Here is a 24,635-nt window from a genome sequence, read left to right as displayed (position 1 = left end):
TATTTTTCTTTTCCTGCTAGCCATTCCTAGGTGGTGGGTTGATGCAATTGTGGATGACTTTTGCTTGGGAAGCTGTTAAGGCTCATGGTTCTGTAGTTCGAGCATTTGTTTCGTTCTTAGTAAGGAGAATGGTGATTGCGTTCATTCTTTGGGCCTTTCGTGGTGTTCCTAGATCATTTGACACATAATTGTAAATTTTTTTTTGTTGTTGTTGTTTCATCCCTACTATGCTGAAACAGTTCCGATGGGACGTTGTTACCGCCAGGTGACATCTCTACCTTCAGACTGCTTATAGCTCTCTGGACCTGCTCCAGTAGGACTGGTAGGTGTGCAACTCTCTTGTAGATCGTTCATGTTACTGCCAACGTACTGTACACTGACATGTCATTAAATGCAACATAGTGTCAATGTTAAAGTACTGTGACTGTCACTGATGTACAGATGTTAGACTGACAGTGTCAATATTAACTCATGGAATAATGTCTGTGCCACTGCCAACTTTCATAACAGTGTCAGAACCAGTGTATTGTAGACTGTCAGTGTCACTGTCAACACACTGAAGACAGTCACTGTCATTGTCAAGTAGACTGCTGTTGCTGTGAGTTCCCAGATGAAGCCACTCGTGACGTAACGGAAGCCACCACGTGACATAGCAGGCAGTCGATGCCTTGGCAGGTGCTTTCAAGGTATGTAGTTAATTAGTGGGAACATTTCCGTCGATCTGCTCTCTGTTGCTACAATTACCAAAGTTTTCATTGGATTTGCCTTCGCACTGACCTTTCTATGCTGTGAATTATGTTCTGTATCCCAGTGTGATTTGCGTGAGAGAGAGAGAGATGACGAGAATGAGCGAGAAATCTTATGAGGAAAAAAATTAATACAGGCACTCATCGGCTCTAAAAACGTGGAAATTTTAAGATTTCTCTAATAAAGAGAACGAAATAAAATCAAAGTATTATGACTTCAGGAGCAAGTGTGTGTGTGCGAGTGCACCTGAGTTACTGTAAACAAAAAAAAATGTAATCAGACCCCTTGTCCGTCGTTTTATTACATTTACGTCACCGGAACGTTGAGAGAAAAGACATACAGTTGGAGAGTATTAATTCTTTTCGGTAATTAGAACATTACCATTAGAACATCCCTTTGTAGCAAACAACACCATCCCAATGTAGACTAGAGGACACTAGATGTATTTTTGTTTCTTTTTGGCCACCCGTTCTGAGATGTTGTGTATTGACTCACCCGCGCTGGCTTTTTTTATTTATTTTTTTTTTATCCATGGGAGACAGACAGACTTACAGATAGTGCACCAGATAATGGCCGGGGCCCTGGCTGCTGCTATCTACCTGCTCATGCGCAAGAGTGAGTTTTGTTTGCACCCGCCACTCCACGACCTCGCGCTTAATTTACCACCAAGTGTGGCGCGCGCTGAGATGGCAACCTGCTATGGGCTGGGGTAGGAGGGAGGAGGACGCAGGGATGCACAGTCCCAGATGAGGGAAATGCGCTTTGCTCTTGTACTTAAGCACGTGCGGGACGAGGAGCAGCCAGAGGTTAATGCCACGATGCCACGTAGTGCGTGCACTTGGTCCAGTTACAACTCGAGATATTATCGCCGCATCTGTTTCAGTTCCTGATGAGAACACTTTAATTACAATTTGTGTTACGAGCATCAACACTGCGTATGCGTCTGCGGCTGTTAGTATGAATGACTCATTGAATACAGCTCTTGTTATGAGCATCATGTTCATAACAGTTGTTAATAATGAACATTCTAAAAGTATTTTTCCAAAGATTAAATCTCATACGTCTTTACTTTAGCGGGACTCGAAAAAAGCTTGGTGTCATCCATTACAACTCTTGATAAGACCATCCCATCCAGAACAACTCTTGCTAAGAATATAGCGCTTATTGCAGCTTAATATAAATATCTTCTTTATAACAACTTTTAATATTTATGAGCATTGCGTTTATTACATTCATATCTCAATATGAATATTTCTGCGCACGCGCAATACACTGCCTGCGGCTGTCACACACGAGCTGTCCATGCGAGACGGACCCAACGATTGCTGTTACACGCGGAGTCAAATGTTGGGGATCGGGGTGAATGCAGCTCACCACGCATGTTGATCATATTCTCAGCACCTTACATACAAAGGTCACAAACGTCGACTAGTCTTTCTGGGCATCAAGACAAAAAGATCTTTATTCTTTCTTTCTCAACAAACAGACAAAAAGCGTCCTTCTTCTCATTCTGAATAATTACAAAGCCATGACGGAGGCTCACCGTAACTGTGGTCATGCAGTGCGAAGATTCACCGAAGGACGTGCATCTAATTTTCACGCTTCTCGCACAAACGTTGGTGGTCAGGTGGCGCAACGATACATTAAGGATTGGCAGTCCTGGGTTCAGATCTCGTCTCGGGCACGCTCTTCTTTCTCTGCAATTAGCATCAGTTTACATAGCTGGCTAATTTGCCGTGATATAACCTCAGTCAAAGCTAGGTTAAAGAGCTCTCACACAATATTATTTGGACTAGTCTTGATAATTAATGTCATTTATTGGTTTCTAACGTAAGATAATCAGAGAAATTAATGAATATGGATCTGATTGTTGTATTTAAATATATATATATATTAAAAATACAGAAGCCCCATCAACCACTTCCATTCCTTCCCAGTAGCCTCGATCGAGGGCGTCCCAGCAGTACGTGCCACGCTCTGGCAGATTACAGCACGTGCAGCCGACGCACCTCCCGAGGGAGGAGAAGAGACCCAGAAGATCGACGACGTACCGCGCAGTACCGCACGTCGATGCACGACCCGGCCCAGTGAACTCGCGACCTCGAATTGACATGACGGCCGTGAACCCGCGACCCCACAGTTTACCCCGACGCTTTGCCATTTTGAGTTTTTTAGTTTCCCATTTTGCCTTTGGGAAACGACTTTTGTGTGTGTATATGTGCGCGTGCGCGTAATTTAGCAACAATACTGGTCGCCATTCTGAACATGAGCGCTACAGGAATACCTGCCTGTAGAGAGCACATTTTCCTCTTTCTCTCAATGACAGTTAAGATATAAAAAAAAGTCACTGCTTTCGAGTGTCTTCTTGAGATTCGAACTTTACCTTGCACTCCATCGCACGGGAGAAAAAAAAACCAACGCCCTTGAGTTCAATACGCAGCGAGCTCTAACAAATGGCCGCATATTGTGAGGGAAAGACATTCACCATCTGTGACTCCGACTGATGTGTCTGCAAGCCGCCGTCCACAGCGAGGCAGCAGCAGTCTCTCCCAGTTATCTCCACGACTTCTGTCAGGAGGCGCGAGGTGCGTGACACACTTACTGGATGGTGCTGCGTCAGCAATGTACTGGCTGAAAGACACAGGAACTGTTGATGACTTCAGGCAACACAGGGATTTACAGCTTCACCATTATTGTTGTTTATTTAGGCCCAAAAGCTTCCTACTGTCAATTAAAAAAAATAATTGGAGACTAGGCACGATGGGCTGCTTTACCTCCGTTGTCAAGGTGCCATCTTTAAGCAACGTTTTTTTTTTTAAAAAAATAACTCTCATTGTTATCACTTTATACTGTACTTTCCACAAATATCTAAAAGATTCACTTGGGCTGAGTGAAATTCAGTCATCATTATTTCAGCTCCCAGTCGCACACAGAAATAAGTTTTTTTTAACAGATGATGATGTGGGAGAGGTTGGGATGAATAGAAATGAAATGGAAGGACGCTAATTCTGCCTATCTGCAGCAGTTTTCAGTCTGTGATGTCTCTAGGGTCTCGCCAAGCTGATACTGACTGCTCCGTCTTGTAATCACAGTCCGTAACTACTTCCCGCGCCCGATCTTATCGCCGCCCGTTATCCCGTTACCGTTGGTGACGTGCTGCATCAGGGAGCCTCGCGCCTATGGTGGCGCCTGCCGCGAAGAAGAACGACGAAAGGCTGATAAAAGGGCCATTATTTTTAAATCGCGAGACCATGCTGTTATGTGCAACTTCTTGTGATAGGGTTATGCACATGTCCTTAGGATCACGTGCCTGTCTGCTTCTCTGCCTTCTGCCAAACTCGAATCCCGTTTTCTGCCTGGGTTTTCTATCTTTTTATGGCAACCGTGCATATGAACACACACGGGGACTTAAAATTTCTCTGAATCGATTGCCATTCAATAATATTAATAGCAACGATAATAAACACATGCGCGCAAACACGGCCATCCTCTAGCATTGGAAGATGAAAGTCTGGAACTATTGGAATGTCCAGTATGAAACCCCAATTCGAGAATTTATTTAACATCTCGTATTATCTCATCCTTCCTCTCACTTTGTTATTCTTCCTTCTGTCTTATGTTTCCTTTCTCTTTCGCCCCGCGCCACACACACACATACACATATATACACACACACAGAGTTGCTACACAATCATGCAGAAGTCTTTGATCATTTTTGTTTTTTTATTAACGCCGCTTACTCTGCAAACAGGCCTGGCTTGGCAAGCATTCTTATCACCATAAGGCTGCACGCTTATTTAGCCAATAAATACACGTTTCCCATGGTGCCACTCGCGACAGCCAGAGACCTTTTATAACAGCTCATCCCTGACTTGATAAGCACGTGCAGCACCTTGTTCATAGGCCGCCATCTTGATTTCAAAGTGTAGGGCATACAGAGGGTGCTAGCTAGGTTGGCTAGGTTGGCTAGGTCTGCTAGGTCTGCTGGGCTAGCGGCTAGCATCACTAACTCGTAGCGGTCGCCGTGCAACTTCTCCGCCTCGGTCGGCTAGCTTTGCTACATTTTATACGCTTATGCAATATGTCTAAAGACCAACTTCCCGTACGACCCCTAGCTGCGTGACGGGAGCTACGAAATATCTGAGCTAATAAATACTACAGGTGATTGTCAGGTTGGCGTTACTGAGGCAGGTAATGTAATGACATCAGAGTTTGTACAGATTAAGTGAGCTCGACTGTGTGCGAGGTAAGGACAACAGTTGCTGATTTTGGAAGGGAAAGTGCTTCCACCTCGAGGTGATTTCACACTGAGGGGGATGGGGAAGGTGAGGACAACAGACTCTACACTCTAACTAGGTCAATAGTGACTCTCTAATCTAGCTTCTCTCGCCATGCTGGAGCTTGTACAAACGCGCCTCTCGGGTTACAGAGAGGTCAGGACGTCCTCGGCGCCTTTTCTGCTATAAAACTTATATATATATTTAAAAAAAGACCTCCTGTGCAGGGCATCGCTGTGTATGCAGACAGACAGAAGGTGACTGGGAGAGGGAACACTCCGCGACTAGTGCAAACAGCAGTGTTCTGGCATCAGGACCTCTGTCTTGAAGCCACGCACGACCTTGATGTCCGGCCAAGGAAAATGTGAAGACGTTTTCCTCCACATTGTACGTGCCAGTCACCACACCACCTCTCATTTGTCTGCTCATCCTCCTGTACTTCTGAGGTTTTTTTATTATTATTGTTGTTATTGAAACGGTGCGGAACATAAGATGTGAAATTACGTGCAAGCTCAGGTACAGAAGGCCCTGGAAACTCTCCAGAAGACATGTTCACGCCATCCCGCTCTCCTCCTCCCATAAAGCATCATATCGCGCACTCCTTGATCGACAGGCCAACAAAAATGTCAAAATATAGTGTGGGAAGAATTATAATATTAGAACAGTACCACTCGAGTCAATCGCCGTTTGTATGTGGGACAGCTGTATGCCTGTGTATATGATAACATAATAGCCACGCCCTGTTGTTGTTGTTGTTGTTGTTGAAGGGGAAGTGCTTCCTCCTCAAAGAGTGATTTTGCATATCAGTGACTGGTTATTTAATAAGAGAGTAATGAATGATGTCACAATACGCAATTAAGATTTTAAGAACGCCGTGACCACGTGTCTGTAGACAACGGTCCACTTTGGTGACTGCAGACTGGGTTGTAAGGACAATGGTGATGGGGTTCTAAATAATGTCGCTGGTGGTTGTTACTTTTTATATATAGCATAGTACGTAGTACACGGGTCATGGAGCTTAGCTTTTTTTTTTTTTTTTTTTGATACGCTGCTTGTTATTCATGTCTTTCTTGCACTTGATCTCAACTCGCTCTGTGGTTTTATAACCTTTCTTGCTGGCACCGCGTAGAACACAACCTTCCATCTCTGTCGTTAAACAGAGTGTGTATATATAAACCACATCTATTTAAAGCCAGCTCTGTTTCTTTGTGTGAACGATATGTCTTGGTTGCCGAACCAAATAAATGTCTCGAATACAAAAATACAGAAACATCCATTGACACAATCCCTTGTAAAATCGGTTAGACGGATGAAAGTCTGATTTCTTTTTCTTTTTTTTTTTGGTCTGCATCTTTCTTACGCACGTACATAGTGTAACTCTCATCTGTCACCAACGCGAGGATTATTAAGGTTCCGGGTTCACATCTCATCTTGAGGCTTTTTTTTTTTACCGGGTATCTTTACAGTAATATTGAACATTTATATAACGCTTTCTACCCGAGACCTCTCTCTATACTTTGGCATAGAGCAGTGCTCACCTGTTGTACCATGTAAATTGCAATAAAACGACAAGGCTGATGGTGAAAAGGATGAGCGCTGTTCAAGCACCATGAAATGTGGCTCGTATTTTGGCAACATTTCCTGTAAACAGAACTTGCTGACGCGCTAAAACAAAACTGTAAACTATCAGAGAATGGGGAGGGAAAAAAAGGCACCACAAATCCTCGGTTCTTGCCCTTGTCTCGTTACGAAATGGTGACTAACACAGGCACGCAAGTTATGTATACCTTTGAATGTACACTAACAACCTTGCCATCAAGAATGTGTCTTGAGAGACATGAGACTTCTGGGGCTAAACCGTTAGTCTTAATATGCTCCGAACACCTGGAGCCATTTTTTTTTTACAAGACCAGTAAAGCCTAGTTGATACGGTCCAGAAAATAATAATAACAGTTTATTCGTCCAGTGTCATAATATTTCAAGTACTTGAAAACACGAAACGTAAATATTCGAGTCAGAGGAGAGGGCTTGGCAGCTGTGGTAGCAGAAGACGGTCTGTCCAGAAACGCATAACATGGTGAGACAAGATTTTTCTTTCATTCACTGTCTGTTAAAATTATCATCTTTCTGGAGAAAAGCTTTGCTGAGTTCCATCTTCACCTTCACAAAAGGAGTGCAGTTGGTGTAGTTTTGAGGGGGTTGGTGGGAGGGATGAAGGCGGACCTTCGAAACCAAAGGTATGCAAGATCAACCGACTGTGCACAGATTTTGGTCGGCGCTGGGGACCAATAGACTGCAGATATTTCAATTGATGTTTTGTAGTTGTCGATGAACTTCTTAAGTTGTTTCATGTAACGTTAATCATCAAAGCGTCAAACAGACGACAGCTCAGTTTCGCAAAAGGAAAATGCATTGACCGCTGCTGCTACCATTGTAACAACAGTAAATTACAAGTGTGTTCTTAAGCAAACTCTTGTCAGACCTAAACACAGACTGAAAGAAAACAGGCGCCAGGTTCAACAAAACGAGCGCGCACCCACCCTTGCATGTAAGTACATGCATACGTACACACAAAGAACGTGCACATCACAAAGTTTCTCGCATTTTTATTAGAATACGCCGAAAGAGGCTTGTAACAAAGCATCCGATTGCATATTTGATTTATTTAAAAAGCCACTACCCCCTTTTACACACACACTGAGGAAACAGTCATTTGGTTATCACGCAGCAGGACGGCATTTAAATCAACGTTCGCACCCCACACATGCAGGTGAAAACCGACTTGAAGACATACAGCTCGCTTCTGTTAACAGACCTCTTAAATGCACGCTTTCATTTTACCCATTCCCAACCCCCACTTCCTTCCACCTCCTTCCCGACCTGCTTCATGTGAGAAAAGCTTGTAAGCAGGTCTGACGAAAGAATTTGTTTGAAGGTGTACGTTCTGCCACTGAGTCAAAGTTCCACCTCGTAGACACCTTTATTCTCTGCAGTACGGTTTGTACAATACACTACCGTCAGGTGTTTTTCTGCAAAATGATTCATTGTTTCTTCACGAGTAAACGTGGTGCTGAAAGACTGTGACGTAACTATCAGCATTTTCTGACTTTTTTCCCCAAAAGTTTTTTTTTCCTGCAAACAGTCCTGTTTCCCAGTTATTCCCCTCCCACCAACTCTTGAGTTACAGCAGCCCCATCTTGCACAACCAGACTCACACACAAAAAAAATCAGTATACAGTGTTTAACTCCATATAGCACCTGTCTTTCAAAAAGAAAGAAAAACATTAACTAGTAGATGGATATAAAAGATGTAAAAATAAGAGCAGCTGTGTTCTGACCACAAACCAGATGTTAATAATAGACAATGCTCAAGCTTCACAAAATTTTGCTTGACTGTTCTTCAAGAGCCAACAATTCAAGCCTCAATAGCTCCACCTAAAATGCTGTATTTTGTGACTCCCTCTATAACTCACTTTTCTTTTTAAAAAAAAAAATTGAAATAACAACTTATATTGTGTATCTATTGAAAAGGAAAACCAGTGAGCATGAATTTTTATATATGCAGCAAACAGTGTTATACTTTCTGCTCCTAATACAGTCCATGACAGCAAAATGCCAAGCAATATAGATGGCATTGTGAGCAAAAGTAATTTAAGCTGGGAAGAACATTAGGCATAAATGAAATATCTTACATCTTTTCCTCACAAATAATTTTTAATCACACCACACTCCTTGTGTGTGTGCCTGCAAGCATGCAAATGCATACATACATATTTGTATGTTCATGCACTTAATAAACTCACTTAAAAGTTTATCAGTAATAAACTGTACAAAAACTAATGCCGTAATCAACAGCAATAGGAATATAGTAAGATGCAAGCACCAAAATCACAGACCAACAAAATTCACAATACACAGAAAGTCACAACAATGTCTCACAAACAGCTAAATGGTCAATTAAAATAAGCTGTACTTTAAACAGAACAGAAAGAAATTAATGTTAAAAAGCCTGACTAATTAAGAAGCACCAATATTTTGTGTAGTAAACCTATTTTTTCTGAGTTTACAAGAACATAACAAAAATTATATACATCTTTCAGATTGTAAGAGTTGGATTTCTTTTTATCAATATTTTGTTATTTAAAACAAAACATCTGACCAACACACACACACACACAAACGTGCACCTGCAACACTTTTTCATCACTGCCCAAAACAAACTCAAAAGTAAAATATCCCATCCAAAATAAGGAAAGACAAACCTTTGCCCAGTCATTTCTTAATAAAACAGAAAAAATTGACATGCCATCTCAAACAGCAGAACTCTGCAGTAAATTGCCAGGGCCCAGTGGGTTATTATGCACAACTGACAGACTGCATTGACAACAAAGGATGAGTGGCATGATTCCTCACTGTACATGAACCTCAGAGCTCATCAATGCTACCAACTTTTAAAACTCATTCTTGGGAGAAACATGACGATAGCTTTAACTTAAATATATAAATTTTTATAAAATTTTTTAAGATAAAAATCAAATGAACTGCAAAGAAAAGTACACCATTATATTTGTGTTTATATAATATGTCTCCTTTGAACATAATGAACACTTATACCCAATTAACAGTGGAATGCTAAGAAGATATTGAACTTACATAAATATGTAGTGGAACAATTGTAAAAAAGTTTTTAAAAATATGATAAAAGTTAGGGATAACAAATAATAAAAAGAATAGACTTAAATGACAGTAACAAAATATAAGTGTTCTATACTTTGGTACCCATTGAAAAAAATTGTGATGATCCTAAAGTTAGTTTTTACCCTGGTACTGTTTCTATATCACGTCACAACATGTCATAGGGGAAGCACCTTGAACTTGTCCGAAGGGGAAGAAAAGGTGCTATGCAAGCCAACTTTGTTATTATTTTTCTGGCTACATAGTCTGGGAGAAGGGGAATTTAAAATTCTGGGCAGGAAAGACAAAGGCATTTGCCCAAAGGCCATAGGCACAACAGGAAAAACCTACAAATATTTCAGTTTGTCAGTGTGTTGTGGTTGGCCAGTGCTCTCACTGAAAGGGGATTACAGCATCTATAGATTTCTCTTGGAAGTTTCTGTCACTAATAATATAATATCAAAAAATTAAAGAGCAGCTGCTTATTACTGACATAGTACTGTTAGACTAAAGTCAAGACAGAGTGTGCAACATTGGAATACTTAGTAGTTTACTTGACTAGATGTTTAAAAGTATACGTCAAAGGGTGCACAACTGTTCAATACAATTTTCACACCAAATGAATTAACCCCTTTCTCCATTCTCACAAAATATTTACTAGTAAAAAGAGAAAACAAAGAAACTCAGAATGCATAATTATCTTACAGCTTCAGTGTTCTTTTGATGGACCATAACTCTTACAAAGATATACTGGAGGACATTTTTAACTTTCAAAAGGTTAAATTTTTGTCCTGCTCACTTTAACCGAGAATCTAGTTATTTCTGGGGATTTCTTGACATACAATAATTAATTACTGCCAAATACACGAAACAACATGGAGAAAACACATGTAAAGTGTTTAATCATTATTTTGGGGAAAAATGTATAAAAATAATCTTGCAATTGCAAGTCCTGAATGTTTATTTCTGATGGACAGTGTTTGATTAATGCAGTATACATACAATGTATCAGAACATAAGGTTAATCCATAAACCTTTTTGCAAGTGATCCCAATTATTATTATGTTCAGAATATTGTTTTAAAAATGCCAATTATTTTACTTAACAAAAGATAAATGTAGGTCACAAAAGTAAGATGAAATTATCAAGATGCAAAGAAACAACATTCTTTATGCCAGCCAAAGCTTAGGAAGATTCTTAGCAATTCTATAGTTAAAAAAAATTATGACCCTGATGAATTACTAGTGATGAAAAAGGTGAGATGCTTTGGTCACTAATTTTTAGTAGCATAATAGGGGAAGTAATCCGACATGTAGCTTTAGATTTCACAAAGGAAATGACTTCCCTTGCATTAGTGTACACTCATTTGAACCATCATTTTAAGATGTATTTAAAACTGGAAACAATGATCCTTTATCTCTTGATTTAATAAGAACAGCATAAGAATAAATACATGTAAGCTTACAAAATATATTGAAAGGAGCTGTGTTTGCCATTCGACCAACAAATGATGAAAAGTGACTGAAGTTTAACTACACTCCCAATATTTGAAATTGGTTTGGATGCTAGAATATGCATGCTAGTGACCTACAGTAACTGATAAACACTTAAAAAAGCAGATTTTAGGTGTACTGACACTTTATGATAGAATTTTTAAATTAAAATGCAGTAAATCTAATCTTGCAGAATGCCCATGTTTTACCATGCCTGAAGGTGTCTATCATGTCATGATACGTATATCTATATGAGCTAAAAGGCCCAAACAAAATTATCCATGCACATTTTAAATCCTTCAGTTGGGATAAAACCAGGTGCTATAGTCTTGTTTACAGGTTAGAAATGGGCAATAAAGTGAACTTTGATGCATACCAGACAAATGACTACCAGAACAAATGTTGTTACCTCTGCCATATCATCAGCATATATGTATCAAGAAATCTTGCATTGAACATAAATCTATTTACAAGTATTATAAATGTAATGAAAATGCTGGAATAAAGCTTGCATCAGTACAGGGTTTCCAATCACTAAAACACAGAGAAACATTGTGCATTGTGTTGTCCCTTACTCTATTCCGATTGTGCCAGATTTTTTACTGACTAAAGATAACAGGTGGAATGGAGTGGCATTATTTTTTTTTTTTGCAAAAATTTTGCAGAAAGAGAAAAACAACTGGTTATATTTTGCAGCTTTCTCAAAATTCTTCCCATGGTCATTGGCTTCTTCTTTAAAACTCATGTCATTGAAGGTGGACTGGTATAATGTGGTGTTGCTGTTTCAACATTATTTGTTGGATTAGGCACTTTGTTGTCGATATTCTCATAGCCTCTCTGTTGACCACCTGAGAATAAAAATATATTTTTTAAACACGTTGAAACATGCTGAAGAATTTTAGTAGCTCTTTATTACTGTAACATTAAATTCAATATGTTGGTTTAATGTCTATAAAAGAACCACAGTTTTTGGCGAGTGTTAATGGCCAGAATTCAGGGGATGGCAGAGTAAACTAGTAGTTAATGTGCTTGATTGCAGAACAGGTCTGCTCTGACCCATGGCTAGAAAACTTCCCCTGCTCACCCCCCTGTTCTACATGATTTATGAGTGAAGGTAAAAATGGCAGAAGTAAGTCAGGCACCACTTTCCATGTTCACTACTCCTACAGCCTCTCATAGTTATGGAAGCCCTTTAGCACTTACCATTTCTTCTCAAGCAAAAATTATGATCACAAAAAGAGAGACTTTGGCCACTTTGCCAATATAAAAACTCAATATAACTATACATTTTGCATGTATAAATTCATTTTGTTTTGGAAATGTTACTTTGTTACATATGTGCTGTTAGCCATTTGAATGCACACTGAATTGAAGTCTGGCATATAGTAGCTTTTTCTTCATTTAAAATGGCATCACGTTTTACACAAAATATTCTTCTCTTGATCCTCACATGATACAGATGAATACTGCTTCCATTATGACATAAAATGCAAAACTCACAGATGTCGATAAATATCAACACTCTTAAAAAGTACGAAAATGTTTTTTGGTTTTGACAATATAACCATCAGCTTGATATGCATGTCAAAACCAACATAAACTTTTCCCAGTTTGCTCAGCTGAAAAACCATGTCTATTTGAAAGCTGACCAAGAAACCCTAATGAGTTAATTAAGTTCATGACACAGCAAAAACTCTCAGAAAGTGTTTCATTCTCAACAGGAGCAGCAAGAAAATATAACTGAGAGATGGTCTCGAAGAAAATGAATAAAACTGTCATACTGGCAACAGCAGGATTAACTGCAGAAGCCAGCTGTGATTGTCTACATATGAAACTAAAGTAGCAAATTAAAAACAAAACATACTGAGTTTGTGCTACTTACCAAATCTTGGAAAGCTTTCAATACCAAGAATAGTGAAGGCTGTGTCCTCGTTGCGAGCTATTAGAATTCGCCACAGGATGAACCCAGAGAAGGGTTTTATGATAAGATTGAGTATGCACATGCTTCAGATTTGTAGTAAGGTGTAAACACACTGATGGAAGCTTTGAAATACCCCAAGAAAGCTAAAATTTGTTTCTGATATTATAGGTTCTGGCCTAGTATAGTTTGAGCGGGATTTGATTAGCACTTTGAGTATGACATTTATGACTAGAACGAGTATTATACAAATGTGCATGTATTATTATTAGTAAATCTAAAACAAAAAAGTATAAGCTTGCATGTTTCTGTGAGTGTGCATGTGCATGTCCATGTGCAGTGTGTGTGTGGGCATGCGTATACATTTGTGCATGTATGTGCATGTCAGAAAGGAAGAAATAAAGTAAATGAAAAAGAACACATGTATCATTATCCACCCTCAGTACAGCAAGGATACCCCAAGGCAAATCGAAACTCATTCCTCAAGCTCTCTGGTGCAATATCTGCAATTAAAATGATATTCATTTATAATTTCACTGTCTTTTTTTAAAGTGCTGAAATATTGTTTACAATTTGTTAGTAAAATAGTATTTATTTTTTTATCTACCAGCAATTCTATGAAAATATCAAAATGTGGGCTTATGCACAAAGTTTAAGGATATGTATTTCATATAGACTGGCAAGATTTGTTCGATGCATCTTGACATGTTTATTCCTCTAGCCAGCAGAAACTCAATCTTTGATAATAGTCATTTATCACAAGCTGCTTACTCCAAAATAGACTCCACAATGCACAGGCTGCTTATCTGTTGTTCTTACTAAAATGAGTAAACAGTCTTTGCAAAATTTCTAAAAAGCCATTTAAAACTGGTTTTGAAAAAGTAACTAAGTACTAAAAAGGGTTGCTGAAAACACATTTAATTGTTGATCTGAGTGAGAGAGAGAGAAGGGAGGGAGACAGAGACTACATACTTATGAATATAATTTTTCTGTTACACTTGACATCATCAAAAATGTTTTTTTCTTAAATTTCTAAAATATTTGACCGTTTCAAATTATGGTTTAAGCACAGGAACTTGCAAATAGCTCATCCCACTATTTGTAAGAATAAACAGAAGCTAAAATGCACTGAAAGTGTGTGACAAGTTTCATTATGCTTTCATTAACACTGATTTATGTAAACAGAAGTCATAATTAAACTTGCTGTTGACAGACAAAAATGGAGGTCTCTAGTGGATGCCTTAGGTACCACCTAGCTATAAACAGGACCAAGTAACAAGTCTTGCTACTGAATCTTGGTTTTATAGCACAAGCATTTTTTCAAGCATCAAAGTAAAAAGTGTGATGCTGCCTCTCATGATCAGGAAAATGTTAATAGTGTGACCAGCAGTAGTATGTGTAAAATGTGACACGCGTTTTGTAAATTTTTGTGTGCTCATTCTCAAACAAAAATCTCTCATATTTGGCTATATTTTACTCTTTATCTAAGGGAAAAATTTGTAGCATTCAAACTAGTTCAAGTGCTTTTATCGAACCGCTCGAGAGCTAGCAATGTGGTCTATTGTAGGTGTGAGATACACTCTCTTACATTTAATGTCAGACTAGACTTTTAGCAGTATACATGTACAATTAAATGTATAATGTACGCAAGGTCAGGTATCAGCATGCTACCCAAGTCAGACCACCACTTACCTGGAAACCGTGGCTCATAAAGTGACAAAAGTAAAACATCTTCCAAGACACTGAAACCAAGTGTTGCCAGCATCTGCAAGTCAAAAGAAAAAAAAAAACATTCTGAGAAAGATGAGGACACTGGACAGGGTAAAAACCACACACTTTTTCAAATTCTAATTTTCACAAGCATTGAAAGAATTGATGTCATTCTGGATTTTTTTTCACGTATACCCTATTCATGATTTATATAAAAACTGCACTACTAAAAAAGTAAAAAAAAATTAATATATAGAACTAAGAAAAAATATTATTCATCCAGAAAACTATTTTTAGAGAAGGGTTTCCAAAGTTTGCAGCCGGTCTAAAAATTCTAAGCTATGTGGCGGGTCAATAAAATACCAAAAACCCAAGCCAGGTGACCACACAATAAACCTAGTGATAATGGAATGGAAAACAAATGAATACATAATGGTGTTCACTTCCTGAATTTATTGTTTAAAGTGAAGCTGTTTGAATTTGCTCACAATAAAACTTTAAAACCAGCCTTTCCTTTGAAGGCAGCTCTAATGATGCTCTCTAACAACTACAACAGACATGTCAGCCGTGTTGCTATCTTTGTACGTGTTAGAATGTTACCGATTGCTGATTTCTAATGCTGTTGTAATTGATAAATTAAATTTCAATCCTATTAACCCAATCATCATCATCATCATCATAAACAGTAGAAGTATGAGGTGTGTTTGAAAAGTAATGGTACTGCTGTCACAAACAATTCAAAATAACAAACTACATGGTTTCCCCTTCAAAGTAATCCACCTGGAGTCTAATGCCCTTTTCTATCCATCTCTACCATGCTTCTATGCACTGCAGGAAGGATTCTTCTGGGATGCCCCTCAGTTCCCTTGTTATGCCCTTCTTGATAGCCTCATGCCCTCAAAAAAGGTCCCCTTGATGATCCCCTTGGGCTTGGGGAAAAAGACAAAAACTACAAGGAGCAAGATCAGGTGAATATGGAGGTTATTCAGTATGGTGATGTTTTTCTGGGCCAGGAAATGCTGGCTGCTCAGGGCATTGTCATGGTGAAGCAGCCATGATGCATATGCTCTCAAAGTCATGAGCATCCGACAGTTCCTGGCCCAGAAGAACATCACCATACTGAAACATCTGATCTTGCTCTGGAGATGGAGCTTGTTGTTTGGAATTGAAATAAATTGTTTGTGACACCAGTCCAGTTACTTTTCAGACACTCCTCACATTTTAACAAAATACTTAAAAAGTTGAAAGTGCAAAATAGTTACCATGAGAACAGCATCTACTGATTGGGGCAGTAATATAGCCATAAATCCACAAGCAAGAAAGACACCATGAACATAGAGGTATGTACCTGGTATCCAATTCCCCATAGATCCCCTGTTATAAGAAAAAATGGAATCCGTGCTGCTGTGAAGTAAATTATTTTTTTTCAAATAACATGGCACTTTATTTCTCATAGTTAAAAAAAACCAAACTATTTTAAACACATGCTGCATAACTGAAAAGCTTCAGATCTTTTATTTCAATGTTGGCCCTAGTCATCTTGAAAATGTCACTGTTGCTATTGTTGCAAAAACAATGAAAAATTATTTAAGCACAAATGTAAAAATTTTAGTTAAAAAAACTAATTAAATAACAAAAATACTTACCAGGTACTAAGGATGAAATGTACAAATAGAATGACCTGAAACCAGTTGAAATGTATTAGGTTTCAATAACATAAGCCAAGCACAATTTCCAAATTTCACTTAAACGACTGACTTCTGTTCTATATAATTCCTTTATATTGAAGAAATGTCAAGAATTAACGTTTGTGCAAAAAAAAATTTTAAAAAAGTTTCTTCAGAGAACTCTTTAATGTAAAAAATATTTAATAATCAATGAAATCTCAATACAAAACAAAAAAAAACTTTATCAAAGGAATAAAAATCTTTTACCATTGTTGTATCACAGACAACAAGCATGATTTTTTTACTGTTGTAAAACATATTAATTGTATAATATTGATCGATAACTTAATTATTATCACGATTTTAAAAAGTGTATTTATAATACTGCAGTGTTTTATCTTCTGTAGGCATATGCATACCTAAAGATGACAAACCTTTCATTAGTTAACATCTTTATTTACATTCCTTTTTACTTTATCTAGGAAGAAAACGTGTGTACGCTTGTATTTCACAACTGATCATTCTTATTTCCTTGCAAGTATGATTTTTATATATATATCCAACGAGTTGCTGATGGGAAAAACATGGTATCATCTTATGTCGCACTATCAGTACGACCATGATCATACTATAGTGTGACATTAATATTGTCATATTATGATCTTCACGTATTTCAGAGATTTTGCTACGGTAGTAGTGGATCTCCTGCATATATAATAGAGATAATAAAATCTAAATTTTAGGACAAACCTTTAACATAGTTTCTGATGCGTTCATTTCTGTCACATTAAAGTGTTCAGGCACAAACAAGGAAAAGCTGTTGCGTACACAAGGCAGGAAGGAAGCGCGTTGCAGACGGTCAGCGTCACAAGACCTCACGAGCTAGTTAACGACCGTGACCTGTGATAGTCACGACTACCCTCGGTCTAGTAAATAGCATGGACGTGTGTTTAATTCGTGGTAAATAGTAAATCATGGGAGTCACGGGCGCTTACAACACTCGCACAGTATTCGACAGTTTTAAAAATACGCTGCAGTCAACTAGTTGTGTGGAACAGTTACTTTTCTAGTCATTTTTCTTTTTTAAAACATTGCAGCACGATCGTTGTACGTTACGTTGCAAATGGAAGAGCTCGCAGTTCATGAACCTATCACTGCGCGACATACTGCGTTGTTTCTCCATTACATTATTACGCTTTGTATGTTGTAATGTTTAATAAAAATTAAGATCTTCGCGGGTTTTCAGTTTTCAGTGTCTCTATTGTAGTACATTCGAGATCGAATGTGATGTTGTAGCATCACATATCAAGGTCTGCCAGTTGTTTTCGGGTTGAGTAGGTCAGTAACTTTTTGAAAAACATGAGTTGGCAACTAAATTCAAGAATGCATCTCAGCACGATATTAGTTCGTGATCTCAGTTGACCTTGTCTATACATTTCTTCTTGTAGCTAGAAAACTCCAGAGAGATTTTATAAAAAAGAAAATCTTGGTCACATAGCATAAGTAGCTTCCATTTTTTTGTAAAGAGGATGATACTATGATACTGCTTTCTCATATCTTTGATTAAAGAATCGTTTACAATGCAGTAATCCAAACTTTAGATTTTAAAAAAAGTGTTGTGCGAGGAGCTGGTGGGGTGTGTTCTCAAAAGGATTCCGATAAAGTTTTCAGGTCGACTGAGTTCGAATTCTCAAATAGCTCGAGAATAATTATCTGGACGACTGGGAGAGTGCGCACTTCCGGTACGAAGCCAACGTGATTAAAGATGGTAAGAAGCTTATGTTTCTTTAAAATAATGTTAATGTGAAGTAGACAAGTGTGTTGTTATAAATTGTCTTGATTCTTGCATGGGTAAAAGGTATAATACAGGTAGATTTGAACATTCTGATTGCATTTCTACGTGTAATGTAGTACTTCATTTCTGCATCTGGCAGAACGCGGTCGCTACATTAATGGCGAAGTATGGATGAAAAAGTGAAAATAATAATAAAAAGTCTGCGAGAAACATTTGTGTAGTAGTATAATGATATGGTTTACTTTTATCATACTTTGGTACCCTAGAGTAACGTGTCGATCGTTGAGGAAGTTGATAGTTTGATTAAAAGCGTCTTATTACCGCATTCATTACAATGATTATTTTTTTATTTAAACCAAACCATAATACTTGTTATATAATAGGATAAATAATAGCATACTATTTTTTAATCAGAGAAGAGCGAGCGTTTCAATTTTGTATTTGAATCTGCATCACGAAGTGGGTATGTAAGAGAGATCCAGTGTGGGTGAAACTGCATGATCCTTATGTTGGAAGCAGTGGTAGGACTGGCTATCATTTGCCCTCTGAAAAATCACTTGAATATTTGTCTGTGTCTGAGTTTTCAACAGATGATAATATTTATTGTTAACCATCAAAGCTGTAAATTAGTTTGACAAATGTTGGATTTTTATCTAAAGCGTTCTGTTCATATTTGGTGAATAATTTAAATATGTTAGTAGGCAATGAGTTCCAATTTTTCAGCAGCCTTGTTAAGAGAAATATTTGTGTTTAGTAGGGGAATAGTGGCTGATAAATACTATTTCATCTGAATTTTGAGTAATATTAATATGTGGTTGTGAAAGTACATGCTTATCAACATCATTGTATCTGTAAAATATCTTGAACATTTGAATGAGATCCTCACCACTGAATCTCCTACCCTTTAGACAGCCTTAAGTACCTAAGTCAACCAGAGTAAGACAGGTAATTTAGTAGCATGTCTTTGTACTTTTTCTGTTAATGTAGATTGTCTCTTTAATATCAGCCCAGATCACATTGACAAATTTTCATATTCCAAAAGTGGATGCACAAGTGCTTTGTGTACTTTTAAAAAATTCTGTTTATTCAAATAACTGAAATTTCTTCTAATAATTCCAACTATCAGATTTGCCTAGTGACCACTTTAAATGTGCATCAAAAGATAACCCACAATCAAAATTAACCCCCCAAGTCCTTCTCATTACAAGATTTTATTACTTGCTTCTCATCACCTCATCTTCCAATTTTCGATTATATCCGAACAAATATTGGAACTCGAACATCTCTGAAAAAAAAAAAAAAAAAAAGCAGGGCAAGCAGGCTCTGAGGCATGTGTACTTAGTTTTGCAGGAAAAAGTTGAAAGCTGTAGTCGGTTCTCATTTTATTATTTCCTGACAATTCAGCTGAGTAGTTTGCTCCTATTTATTGTGAAGCTGCATGCACATATCATTTTCATATCCCATCTATTTATGTGCCACCAAAATTAAGAAAGCTCGTTTATTATGTTCTCTTTCTGTCCTTTGTATTCTGACTCCTACTTAAGCACCACAACCATGCTGCTGTGATACAGCCTTAGTTGCTGGCACAGTGTAAAATACAACCAGTCAAGAGCATGCTTCTTAGGGAGTGTGATTATATGCTAAATGAATTACACATTTATTACTTTTATGTTTGTAGAATAAAGGGCATAATTAGTGCTCATACTAGCCACACTGCATACTTTTGCTGACAGATTGAATTTGATTACTTTTCTCTGGTAAATCGTGGCATATAATTTTTAAATATGTCACAAAAGTTGCAGCAAGAGGATTTTAAAGCTAGATTATTGCTTTAATTAAAAATGTATGCTTGTATATGTTTGAATTAAGTCTAATCCATTGCTTGTTTCTTTGTTTTTAACAGAAGCCTATTATGCTTCATGGTCATGAGCGTTCAATAACGCAGATCAAGTACAACCGTGAGGGTGATCTTATCTTCTCCTGTGCTAAAGACTCTCAGCCCAATGTCTGGTACTCTCTCAATGGCGAAAGACTTGGCACATTTAACGGACACAATGGAGCTGTGTGGTGCATTGATGTCAACTGTATCCTTTCTTGAAGAATTAAGCATTCTGGATGTCCATTTGTGAATAGTTGTCTACTTGCTTGCTCTTACTTAAAAGGCAAGGGAAGTTACTGGTGTTCTTAATCTTTTCTAAAAAGTTTCCCCAAAACATTTACAGTCACATCTAAAACCCACTAGGGTGGTACAAGATACTGTTGAGTGATGTCGTTAGTAACTTTTCGATGCTGGAATTTACTGTCCATCTCCTATCAAAATGCTCGATCTAACTTGACATTCCAAGCATGTGAACAAAACAAGAAAGAGCTGAGGGAAGTGGTAGCTGATTGTTTGATAGAGCAATCAGTGTTAAGGAGAAAAATTGCTGTTGCGCAGTAATCCCTTTTACACAAAATTGAGTGGATGCCTGTGCATAAAAGAATACCTGTAGTTTATTGTCTTTGGTTTGAATCCAGCCCAAATGCATATTTACACAAATTCTTTTCAATACAAGCCCATGTATTGCAGCTACTGTGCCTCCTCAAAGGTATGACTGATTGATAAATTTTGTCAGTCATTTTAACCAGTTTGTTCAGTGTCACTGTCAGCCTGTAAAGAAGAATGTATAATTGTCGGTGTAGGTCATGTCAAATATTGACCTAAACATGTAGCACAAAATAGAAAATATATATTAAAAAATAAATAAAAGTGAAAGACACTATTGCCTCAAGATACTCATTCAGTAAAAGTGTGTGTGTGTATATTTATATCACACGTGCATGTTTACACCATTTCTAGTAAAACGTTGCCATCTGCATGACAAACGTATGTTTTCCTTGCTGCAACATTGAAAACTTGTCTGCGCTGGGTTTTAGACATGATTGTAACTAAACAGTTCTTTTGAAAGCCAAATTTTGAGCAGACATGATTCAAAACTTTTGAGGAAGAGAAATGGACTTAACAAAACAGGAGTGATTATCTGAATGCATAGTTTTACTAGAGATAAGTAACTCAGTATGTGTCCTTGACATGTATTCAGGGGACACAACCAGAGTACTAACTGGTTCTGCTGACAACACCTGTAAATTATGGGATACAGAAACAGGTACTGTGGAGCAGCTGGTGGTAATAAAAGTAGAAATGTTTGGACAATTTAAAATTCTATGACAATTTTCTGTGAAATTTTAAGATATATATAATTAGAAAATGTTAATTTTTGTCATATCACTGCTTTTGCTCTTGCTTAAGTGTTTAAGAAAAAATTGCCATTACACATTTAAGTGTATTGACCACATGATCAGCTAGATTGCTGTTATTATCATTTACAATTATTAAGCACTTGGCAAAATAAAGCAAGAAAGGCATCTTAAGCTTAATATACATTTACTGGCAACGTTTTTTCCCAATCATAATTACAATTTCTTTGTATGCACACTTTTTTTTAATTGGAAGCTTTGTTATACTAAGATTAATGCCATTTCTTGTTCCAGCACTTTACTGCCTACATGTGAAAACTAGTACATAAAGCCTTCCAAACAAGCTGACTTAATTGTATAAGTTTTCTCCTATAAATTTATTTGTCAAGTTTAAGTCGGCATGTCTAGTGTAGTGAAAGAAAGTAAATCTTTGTTTCAGGTGTCAGTTTGAATTCAATTGCCACTGATACAGCTGTTCGCTCATGTGGATTCTCTTATAGTGGAAACACGATTATGCTGACTACAGACAAAACCATGGGTTTTCCGTGTGAAATTCGCATCTATGATGTCAGAGATGGTAGCCAACTAGGTACAGTGATTTTCTGCTGTTGGTGTTCCCCACCCCCATCCCTCGTGGGTGACTGCAGTGTTTAATGCCAGAATACTACTATACTTGCAGACTGTATAGTGTATTGTAGTTTTTGTAAGTTAGCTTTCAGAAACATTTTGGAACGGTATTTTTGTAATACTTTCATGGTAGAATAATTTTTTAAAGTACAAACAGTTTCTTCCCTTATTTATTTATCATAGTGCAATGTGGTTTTTTGACACTTTTCTGGTTGAGAAGTTTGCTTCTGAGAACATGAACCGCAGAGAAAAGCTCTTCAGGCTCAGACGTTGTCGATATGACTGGAGAACAAATAGTGCACACCGCTGCAGATTGTTATTTACAGTTCTAAATATCTCATTCAAAATAGAGAAGCTAAAATATACACAAATTGAAGAAATCACAAACATAAATATTTAATAATGAAATATAAATTTCATAGCACATTGTTCACACATATACATGGAAGTGCACTATGCGCACTACAGTAGAGCTGCTTGGATTAATAACCTTATAAAAACTTAAGAGCATTAACCATATCTTAATAATGTGCATTAAAAAAACCTTTCATATTAACAAAAATGAAATTAAGATGGGGAAAAAATTAGTCTACAATAATATTCAAACAACAAAACTCATGGTTCAGAGACTGCACTCACAGTGATGAACATATTAATACCAGAAGTCGTAGAACCAATGGGTGACGGTCATAAGCATGCATATTTCTCTTGGAAAAGTGTATATGCAATATTTTATAAAGGAAGAGAATGAATCTTTAGGTGTTAAAATGTTAATTATTTCACTTGAGTTATTGCTATTTCTGTGGTAAGAGATCAGTCTTGGTGGCAAGAGATTGGAAGAAGAAACAAAAATATAGCAGTGATGCAGAAAATGGGCAAAAGGCTTTTTCTGTTTCATAATTGCAACTGGTTTAACAAGCATAACTATTTGTAGTAAGCATCATAGGATGTAGCACCAGTCAGGCACCAATAGTTTAGAGATTCGGTGTTATTTACTAATTGTCCTTTGGCCTTATAGTTCATTTTATTGTTTATGACAGAATCTGGTGAGCCATCACAGAGAGTCGCTTTACCTACATCAGATGCTAAGATCACTTCTGCTATATGGGGGGGACTAGAGGACTTCATACTGACTGGACATGAAAACGGGGAAGTATGCCAGTTTGATGTAAAGGTATGTGGAGTGAATTATGTGGCTGTAACATTTCTATTTTTGCATAGTACAGTCGTGATCATATATTTTTCTTTTGCAAAAGAAAACAGTCAAAGCAAGTATTTACAAAATTTGAGCTAATTAAGATGGCATCAAGAAAAATTTTAGGAATATGAACAAAGTATTGTAGGGCAACTCTTACTATATTTGCATTTGAACATTTCTCTGATCTTAGACAGGAGAAAAGATTGCATCAGAGAAAGGACACAATAAGCAGATCAATGATATCCAGCCATCTAAAGATGGCAACTGGTTCATTACAGCCTCCAAAGATTTTACTGCGAAGGTAATTTACCGAAACTGAGTTAGAGTGGGTGGATGAGTGAATGGTTGGGAGGTGGAAGTTCTTATGTGTGTTCTTGCTTCCATTGTGTGCACAAACCTGTGTCTGTAGTTCAGTATGTTATCACCTGCATTGCAACTATTAGAGGTTTATACACCACGAGTACTGTACTGTTACATCTAAAATGTTTCTGATTTGTGGAAGTATATCGGAAAAGGGTGTTGGTGTCTTTGCAGTTGTTTGACATGCAGACCTTGGAACCATTGAAGACTTATCGCACTGAGAGACCTGTCAATTCAGCTTCCATATCACCCTTGTTTGATCATGTAAGTAGTGCAGCTCACTTGCTGCATAATCTTATTGTAGACCTTTTAGATAGGATACAAATGACCTAATGCTTTGATTAAAAAAAAATTTTTTTACTGTTCAGGTTGTCGTTGGTGGTGGACAGGAAGCTATGAATGTGACCATGACCTCAACAAAGATCGGTAAATTTGATGCCCGGTTTTTCCACATGGTTTTTGAAGAAGAATTTGGAAGCATAAAAGGCCACTTTGGTCCAATCAACAGCCTTTCATTCCATCCTGATGGTAAAAGGTACGGATTTTTAAAGAATATTTGCTTGTCACAATAGTATAACAAAGCTACTATGCTAAAGGAATGAAATGGAGAAACTGCTGCAAACAATGATGCTGTCATGTCTGCAGTTATGTTGGTATTGAGGGTTAGGTTGTAATTGAATCATCTGCTTTTTTTCTGTGTGTTTCAGCTACAGCAGTGGTGGTGAGGATGGCTATGTTCGAGTACACTACTTTGACCAGATGTATCTGGACTTTCGTTTTGAATACTAGTGGTGGTGTTAATTTTTGTTGTGATGGACACAGTAAACATGTGCAGACAGTCTGACTTCTTTGTGCTACAATACACGGGTCTGCGACATGGTGTTGAGTGATGTGAAACCTTTCTAAATCGGCTTAGATAAAACTTCGTAACA

At 37.6% G+C, this 24,635-nt stretch overlaps 2 protein-coding genes across 2 annotated transcripts; one reads left to right on the top strand and one right to left on the bottom strand.

Moving 5' to 3' along the window:
* Positions 1 to 7,615: 7,615 nt before the first annotated feature.
* On the bottom strand, positions 7,616 to 17,993 carry LOC112561000 (type-1 angiotensin II receptor-associated protein-like). Its single transcript, XM_025233116.1, has 7 exons — positions 17,237 to 17,993; positions 16,466 to 16,500; positions 16,082 to 16,193; positions 14,802 to 14,874; positions 13,567 to 13,612; positions 13,074 to 13,195; positions 7,616 to 12,039 (listed from the first exon to the last, which is right to left on the bottom strand). The coding sequence occupies exons 1-7, from the start codon at positions 17,261 to 17,263 to the stop codon at positions 11,933 to 11,935; spliced, it is 522 nt and encodes a 173-aa protein (XP_025088901.1). The 5' UTR covers positions 17,264 to 17,993; the 3' UTR covers positions 7,616 to 11,932.
* Positions 17,994 to 18,138: 145 nt separating this feature from the next.
* Positions 18,139 to 24,544, top strand: LOC112560998 (eukaryotic translation initiation factor 3 subunit I-like). The gene is made up of 9 exons (XM_025233112.1): positions 18,139 to 18,254; positions 20,185 to 20,365; positions 21,362 to 21,427; positions 21,958 to 22,107; positions 23,186 to 23,319; positions 23,534 to 23,644; positions 23,878 to 23,967; positions 24,072 to 24,238; positions 24,411 to 24,544. The coding sequence occupies exons 1-9, from the start codon at positions 18,252 to 18,254 to the stop codon at positions 24,490 to 24,492; spliced, it is 984 nt and encodes a 327-aa protein (XP_025088897.1). The 5' UTR covers positions 18,139 to 18,251; the 3' UTR covers positions 24,493 to 24,544.
* Positions 24,545 to 24,635: the final 91 nt, after the last annotated feature.

This window comes from Pomacea canaliculata, linkage group LG4 (genome assembly GCF_003073045.1).
Source record: "Pomacea canaliculata isolate SZHN2017 linkage group LG4, ASM307304v1, whole genome shotgun sequence".
In the NCBI taxonomy this organism is placed as follows: Eukaryota; Metazoa; Mollusca; class Gastropoda; order Architaenioglossa; family Ampullariidae; genus Pomacea; species Pomacea canaliculata.
Note: the sequence above shows the minus strand (reverse complement) of the source record. Positions and strands in the feature narration are given on the sequence as shown.

Coding starts and splice junctions, on each gene's coding strand:
- LOC112561000 (XM_025233116.1), bottom strand. CDS start 17,263: ATGAACGCATCAGAAACTATGTTAAAG. Junction 13,613..14,801: donor TTATGAGCCACGGTTTCCAG/GTAAGTGGTGGT, acceptor TTTTAATTGCAG/ATATTGCACCAGAGAGCTTG. Junction 13,196..13,566: donor GAGTTTCGATTTGCCTTGGG/GTATCCTTGCTG, acceptor ACAAATCTGAAG/CATGTGCATACTCAATCTTA.
- LOC112560998 (XM_025233112.1), top strand. Junction 20,366..21,361: donor GTGGTGCATTGATGTCAACT/GTATCCTTTCTT, acceptor ACATGTATTCAG/GGGACACAACCAGAGTACTA. Junction 23,968..24,071: donor TATCACCCTTGTTTGATCAT/GTAAGTAGTGCA, acceptor TTTACTGTTCAG/GTTGTCGTTGGTGGTGGACA.